Source organism: Myxocyprinus asiaticus, chromosome 31 (assembly GCF_019703515.2).
Source record: "Myxocyprinus asiaticus isolate MX2 ecotype Aquarium Trade chromosome 31, UBuf_Myxa_2, whole genome shotgun sequence".
NCBI lineage: Eukaryota > Metazoa > Chordata > Actinopteri > Cypriniformes > Catostomidae > Myxocyprinus > Myxocyprinus asiaticus.
In genome coordinates, this window is record NC_059374.1 from 24828444 (window position 1) to 24836053 (window position 7610).

At 42.0% G+C, this 7610-nt stretch overlaps 2 protein-coding genes across 6 annotated transcripts in view; one reads left to right on the forward strand and one right to left on the reverse strand.

The window, feature by feature from the left end:
- The window catches only part of LOC127422498 (MAP/microtubule affinity-regulating kinase 4-like), a 58735-nt gene extending 55458 nt beyond the window's left edge, over positions 1-3277 (forward strand). For 3 of the 5 annotated variants that reach the window (XM_051666067.1, XM_051666063.1, XM_051666064.1), the window contains one exon: positions 1128-3277. In XM_051666067.1, the coding sequence (XP_051522027.1) occupies positions 1128-1461 (334 nt within the window). In that variant the 3' untranslated portion in view covers positions 1462-3277. The remainder of the gene's footprint in view (positions 1-1127) is intronic. The other 2 variants (XM_051666065.1, XM_051666066.1) reach the window with 2 other exon arrangements.
- LOC127422506 (creatine kinase M-type-like) lies at positions 3035-7340 on the reverse strand. The gene is made up of 7 exons (XM_051666088.1): positions 7185-7340; positions 5880-6089; positions 5570-5724; positions 5154-5286; positions 4157-4452; positions 3852-4041; positions 3035-3510 (listed from the first exon to the last, which is right to left on the reverse strand). Exons 2-7 carry the CDS (start codon positions 6067-6069, stop codon positions 3332-3334), a joined length of 1143 nt encoding a protein of 380 aa, XP_051522048.1. The 5' UTR covers positions 6070-6089; positions 7185-7340; the 3' UTR covers positions 3035-3331.
- Between the last annotated feature and the right edge of the window lie 270 nt (positions 7341-7610).

The window sequence follows — 7610 nt, forward strand, 5'->3', positions numbered from 1 at the left end:
TACATTCAGACCTCAGTTTTTACTGCTTATGGTCAAATTGAATAAATAATGTTCAAATTTTGGTTCTGAACATGACATTATTATCCTGAAGAACTCCAGTGTCTCCTGCAAGGTAACAGGTAAAAGAGGGCAACAGTGCCCATCCACTTTTTCAGCCGTCCTCGTTTGAAGTTTTTTTTTTTTTTTCCCATTCATTTATTTCAATAGGAATTTCATTAAAATCCTTCTAAGCCATGAACCAAACCAACCAGTTCCAGGGTGAATCTCAGCATCACAAACTTTGATTTGAAGCAAATAAGTATTTGAAAATCCAAAAAAAGAAGACAAGGATAGAAGACTGTGTACTTACCGTCTAATATGAGGGCGTGAACTACAATACCATGATGCATTGCGAGTGGCTTAATCGAATTCAAAGTAATGGAAAAATATAAAACTATTGATTAAAGTTGTTGATTATTATTATAAAAACAATATATTTTAATTTATTGCAAAATATTTAGATGTATGCAAATATATAAGTAGTATGAGAGTGTAGGGAGAACGACTTGATTGTGTCATTCACAGTGCATCATGGAAGTGGATGGTCGCTGCAGGGCTCTTTTGGCACACTTTGTTTGCCACAATTCTCTGATTGGTGGATCATTTCCCTTCATGGGTAGTGTAGATCTTCAACAGGAATTAATTCCGAAAAAATGACGTTGTTTAAATAACTTGCACAGCAGTATGTATCATCGATTAACTACCTCAGAGTTTGGTAGGTCTGTCTTGAAAGGTTTAAGTTAATCATTAAAAATCAATTCCCTATGGAGGAAAGGAATGGGATTTTTACTTCCGGAACCAAACTGTTGCAATTGTTATTCAGCCATTTCTTCAATTAAGACTGTGCTTCAAACAAGGTATTTTCTTAAGTGGATCCTTGAAAGCAGCAAGTAAATTATCTCAGTTAATTTATCTCAACACAGTTTAATCAGTTTAGTGAGCTTAAGAATTATTAAAGTTTTTGCTCTTACATATTTCTTATATATTTCTCTTTTGTTCCCCCAATCCCCTCATCAACTCATCCGCCCACACTCACGTCACCACCCACTTTCCATTCCACCTCCCAATCCCTTCTTCTCCCTTCACAGTCGCTATCTATCTGGGTATCAAAAAGCGTCAGAGCCCCGGACCCCCCGATGCGGCTGGGATGTGAGGGTGCGGAGCCCGCGGGACCCGGCCGAGGTTGTGCTGGCGCTGCGGGAGGCGGCGCAGGGCTGCGGCTGCCAGGTCCACCAGGCCGGGTCCTTCCTCCTCTCCTGCACCCATGGAGCCACGGGCTCCCGCGTTGCCTTTGAAGCCGAGGTGTGCCAGCTGCCCAACGGCCCCGCCGAGACCAGCGGTGTCCGATTCAAGCGCCTGTGGGGGGCACCACTTGCCTTTCGGGACATCGCCACCAAAGTATCCAAAGAACTTGAACTCTGAGGTCGACAGGGGGTGGAGGGCAGTGGTACAAGCATGGGACATAAAGATGCAATGAGCATTAAAGGAACTAGCCCCGCCCCCACCCCCGCCTCGTCTACAAAGCCTATAAAGACTGGCAGAAACACAGACACACAGACATTGCGAGCTGGGCACCTGCTTACAAAAAAGCCCAGCTGAAGGAACTCCCTTTACCAGGTCTATTTCACCATTGTTTTTACCTGGTATTTTAGCCATGTTATTTTTAACACCGGTTTTCCAGTTTTTTTTTTTTTTAGTTTTTTTTGTCACAACACTCTGTACATTGTCATTCCTTTTTTAACTGCTGCTATTTAACTGATTTTTGATTCATATTCTCGTACTGCTACTGCAAGGAGAGTATTGTTTATGTTTATTTTTATCGTTGTTTAAAGGGATAGTTCTCCCAAATATGACAATTCTTCATTCATTTATTCACCCTTGCATTGTTGCAAAACCGTAAGACTTTCTGTCTTCTGTGGAACAGAAAAGGCGATATTTAGCAGAAAGTCCAAGCTTTTATTTTTGGGTGAACTGTCCCTTTTAAATAACAACCATATTCACAAAACGTGTGAAAGCCACACCATTCTGAACTGTAGACACACTGAGCCATTTTACAATGCAAGTGCTAAAAAGTGATAGCAATTACTAAAAATGTTTTAATGATCTGTCCTTCTTGGTTGTTTTAGCCATGTAACTTGCCAGTGATGCAGGTTGAGTAGGTGATGTCTGCTTTTCTGAGCCTCCTGATTTTAGTCCTTGATTTTTCTGCATCTTAGCAGTCCCATATTATTACATGGTTGAACACCGTAGCACTTTAGGACTGAGTGAGCAACATCACCTGTTTTAAAGCAGTTCCTCATAAAATGGTGCAATTTTACCTGTTGAGCCAAGTTAAGACACAATGCTCTTTGTTTTGCTCTTGTACGTGTTACACTGATAAGAAACCTCTGTTATCTTGCCAGAAGTGCACTCTGCTTAATGGCCACAAACAGACTGTTGACTTTGTTTATCTCTGATTTGACAGTAACTCCTTACCTTCAAGATTGGAAAATGTCTGAGCTGTGCAATGTGAGAAAATGCAAGACTGATTAATACAACACTTGTCTGAAATCCCTTGAGTTGTGTATCAGTTTATTTATAGCCTTGTATCCTTTTGAATGGCAAGTACTTTTTAAGTGCTTAAATCTGGCAAATGATCTGTTACATTACTTTTAATTTTAATTTATTTGTAAGTTAAATTCCAAGGATTTCTGCCATAATCTTTGGTTTCCCACACACTAACTTTAATGATTTGATGTAAAACTTTAGCTATCTTTAATTTTTTAACTAATGTGTTATAATGGATTTCCAATGTGTATTTAGTTCAAAACCAAAATAACTGCAAATGGAAGTTTAAAAAAAATATTATAACAGTGAAGTAATTATTACCAAGTGTAATTAAATGACACGTTTTGTCCATTTAGTCACTCTAAACTAGATATCCACAGTTGTAGATAGGTTTGGATTTGTTTGCGTTTGTTTGTGTGCTTGAGGATATAAGAGTTTAAACACGGGGTGATTGTTACATGGGGCCATTTATTAACTTTGTACAACCAAAAAAAGGTTTAGGTGAATACAACATAGCCAGGGTTTCCCGGCCATGTGGAGGTTTGATCCCAGGATGTTACAGAAGGAACAGGAAGTTAAAAAGTAAAAGGACAAGAAAAAAGATGACAGGAAAGAAAGGAGGGAAAAAAGAAGGAAAAAGGGAGCAGGGTGGAGTGTCTCTTAGAAAAGTCAAGCAAATGTGCTTGTCAGATTGCTTGATTGTATGAAAGAAGAAAAATACAAAAAAAGAAGCACATTTGCCATTTTACTTCTGGGCAGGGATCATGTCATCAATGGACTCGCCCTTCTCCAGTTTCTTTTCCATTTCAACCATGAGCTTCACACCATCAACCACCAGCTGCACCTGCTGCACCTCGGAGGAGCCCAGACGGTCAGCGTTGGAGATGTCGAAAACACCACCGACGGAGGCAGTGTCCACACCACCTGAATAATAGAGGTATGACAAGTGTCACAGACAGATGATCCCTGGTTAGGTGGTCTTAGCTGGTTTATGCTTGTCTCCCAGGCTAACAGAGTTGGTTTAAGATGGTCTTATCTGGATTTAGCTAGTCGCCAAGCTGGTCTGAAAAGTGCTCAAAACCACTCTAAAACCCAGACAAGGCAGGAAGACCAGCTAACCAACTCAGGCTGTTTTTAGGTGTTTTATCAGCAGTATTATTCCTCCATTTTTATTAATGAACCACAAATGCAAGCTTAAACTTCTTCAACAGATACAAAAATCCCCTAAACTTGGTGTTAAACTGGCTGCACAATTTTATGCCTACCTGTGCCACGCTTCTGTAGACGCAGTCTGGTCAGGATCTCCTCGAATTTGGCATGTGTGCTAAGTTTGGGAAGCTTGACGTGCACACCTCCGCGCAGGCCAGTACCCAAGTTGGAGGGGCAGGTCAGAACGAAACCAAGATGCTCGTTCCACATGAAACCGTGGTTGTGCTTCTTGAAGACATCCTCAATCTGCGATACACAACAGCAAGGACAAGGATGAATTTGGTTGCTCATCAGGTGAGTTTAACCAAACATTTACATGGTATGATTGTGTGGTATGAATGGAAATATTGGTTTACTTTACCTTTTGAAGGCCAACACAGAACCTCTTGAAGACCTCCTTCATGTTGCCGCCCTTCTGCATGGAGATGACACGCAGGTGATCCTCCTCATTCACCCAGACAAGGAAGGTTTTGTTGTCGTTGTGCCAGATGCCTCTTGCGTCAGGCCAGTCACGGGCCATACCAGCAGCCAACAGCAGTGGGGAGACGGGCTTGTCAAAGAGGAAATGGTCAGCAATGAGCTGCTCCTGCTCCTTGTCAGTCATGTCCTTCAGAGGGTAGTATTTACCCTTGAACTCACCATCCAGGCTGTTCAGAGCTGCAAATGGATGGAGGAACAATGTAAAGTTTAGTGAGACCAGGCATTGCTTTGTGGAAATGGGGGCTTTTGGGGCCCAGCACCATTTTTGTGGTGGGTTCCTTCTCCTCATGGCCCAATGAGTAGGTTTGTGTGAGTGTTTCCCAGCCCTGTTCCTAAAGCCCAAAGAGTATACATTTGTCTTTCATTTAGCAACAGTACACGTGTTCCTTATCTGACACTCCGAATTCAGGTCTCTACTAATGAGCTGATGAGTAGAATCAGGTGTGTTTGTTTAGGGAGACATCCAAAATGTGTGCTGTTGGGGGCTCCTGGAAGTGAATTTCCAAAATGTAGGATGGAAGGGGAAGAGTCATTTATATTAATGAGGAAAGCATTACCTGATTGGACAATTCAGTAATATTCATGAGAAATGCATTAGCTGATTGGTCAGAGAAACTCTAACCCTACACCTACACCTAAACCTAAACCTAACAAATCAGGCAGTTACTCATAAATAAGAATGACAATTTTACCAGCTAGCCTACATTTTGGACATCCACCTCTTTGAACAGGATTGGGAAACATTACCATAGAAGACCTTGGTGGGCCCCCCCTCATCTCAGGACCCAGGACAATGTTCCTGGTCACCCCCTGATGATGGCCCTGCTCACAAGATAACTATGTACAATGGAGTTGATGGAGATCAAGAAACTACTCACCCTCAATGGACAGCTTCTCCACAGTCCTGCGCTCACCACGGCTGTTGTGGGGGGGCAGGGTGAATCCCTTGATGCTGCGGCCAGTACGCACACGGCTGCTCTGCACGTAGTTGGGGTCAAGGTCATCACCACCCTGCGAAAAGGAAAAGGTCAACCATGGATTATTCCACATGTATAAAAATCTAAAGCAAAGAAATTCCCTGATAAATCAAACAGATTCAACCAGTTAAAACTATTTTGCTGGTCTCCTAGCCTGGCCAAACTGGTGCTTGGCAGATTTAGATCGGAGGCTAACTCTAAAACCACACAAAAGACCAGGCCAGGAGACCAGCTAAAACTAGCTGAGACAAGCAAGCTATCTTAGGCTGTTTTTTGTTTTTCAGCAGGTTTGTGTTCATCGCCAGATTTTTGCGTACCTTCAGGTTCTCCCAGTTAAGATCTGTTGCATGCTTGTCAGTGGGCTTGTAGCCTCCATGACGGTCAGATATGATGGGGTCGAACAACTCCTTGAAGACCTCATAGGACTCCTCATCACCAGCAACACAGCCGACGGTCATGATGAAGGGGTGGCCTGAGGTCAGGATGAAAGAGAGATGCTTTATATATCTTTAAAGTTCCATCTAGAACAATTAAAATGTTGCTGCTAAGCTGTCACAAAGATTGATGGAATGCGTTTATTGTATTTTGCACAGACCAAATTTTTTTCATGTATACGCTTGTCCTTACCAGGGTTGTCCACACCGGTTTGGATGCAGTCATCCAGGGTGAATCCACTGGGGGTGGATTTGCCCCTAAGTTTGTTGTAAATGTCCTTATTCAGCACCTTGGCCATGTGGTTGTTGTGCAGAGAGAGGTCAGGGAACTCCTCCTCCAGACTGAACTTCATCTTGTAATCGTTGTGGCAGTTCTTAGTCATGATTGCACTTTTCCGATGCTCTGCCAAAGGAAGAAGTAAAGCACGTTGACTAAAGTTGGCCAACTTTATGTTTTTAAGAGTTAGATAACTTTGCATACATGGAATTCTTCCTTGCGTTTATATCGAGAATTATGAAAGACTAGTTTTGGAAAGGTTTTGGAAAGAATAAGTAAAGCTAGTTTCCAGAATCAGATGCCAACAGTCGCAGACAAGGGACAGAGTATATGTTGTGTCTAAACCAAACCCCAGTCTCTTAGTAACAAAATATGTGGCAATGTCTACCCGCTGCCTCATATTTCTGCATGGAGTGGTGGTCGCATGGCTTGCATGCTTATATGCGTCAGACAGCGGATGATATTTTTAGCATGGCTGCCGAACCCACTCCTGTCGTTCACACCAGATAACACATTTACCTCTCTTATTTCTGCTGGGGGAGGAGCGCATGCATACTCGCCCCATAATTGGTATTATGTCCGTGTCAACCAGCTTGTGCATAATTTAATTTAAGAACATTAGTAGAATATTTAATGCTTCAAGTAAGAATTTACCCAAATTATGCATATTCATTGCTTTTGCACACAGCTTGCACAAAAAGAACACAGCGTTTGACATATAAATAAAAAAGACTAGAGTCACTGAATACATCATCCATAAATTTCTCCAGGTGTCATGACCTTAAGCCAAAGTAGCAGAGCCCTCACAACAGGTGTCCCACACACACAACTCATTCCTGCCATAAATAGCAACTCTTTTCCAGGCTACTCTCTTATTAGCTCACCAGTGCATGTCTCTTTAAACCTTGCTAGGCAAGGACAAGCTCTTTACAGACCTACCAAGAGCAAAGCAGCCTTGGCTTTAAAAAAATGAAACTTTTTTTTTTATATAGTTCCAAAGAAATTCCAGAATTAATAAGAGAAAGAATCCAGATATTGTGCATGTGGGATCCAGTCGTTAATGCCAAAGAGATTTTATTAATAGGGAAAACATCGGATCATCCGCACTAAATGTCTTGAGAGTGAAAGTATTGAGTCATTTTTGCTGAAATCTTTCCTGAAATCTTTTCTTTCATCAAATACCCCTTATTCCCAACCTTTTCAAATTGCTGACCCATTTACCTGTACAGGAGAAAAGGTAACAGTCCTTGGGATCAGATCCTGTTCACCAAAGCCAATGTAGGGGTTGCCCAGCTTTATAAGATGTCAGCCTTTGGTTTATATACTTCGGCGCTTGCTGCCCATTGGTTGCTCAGTTCATGCCTGCTTGAGTCCCATTGGAGAACTGCTCTCCTTGATAGGAGTTTCAGGTTCTAAAAGGAAAGAACCTACATCACAACACCCGAGACGGGGCGACAGCTGTCCCCACCCCTTCACAGTGGCCTGTCCCCCCATGTTCAGAGGGACAAGAGGGTTATGTCATAAACTTCACAAAGACACTGCAGAAGCACAAAGAAGGCTTATTTCACATTATAATATATTTAATGAGTAAAAGATTTTTCAGCACTATTTTGTTGGCCAAAAATAATTATCATTGCTGCTTTATCT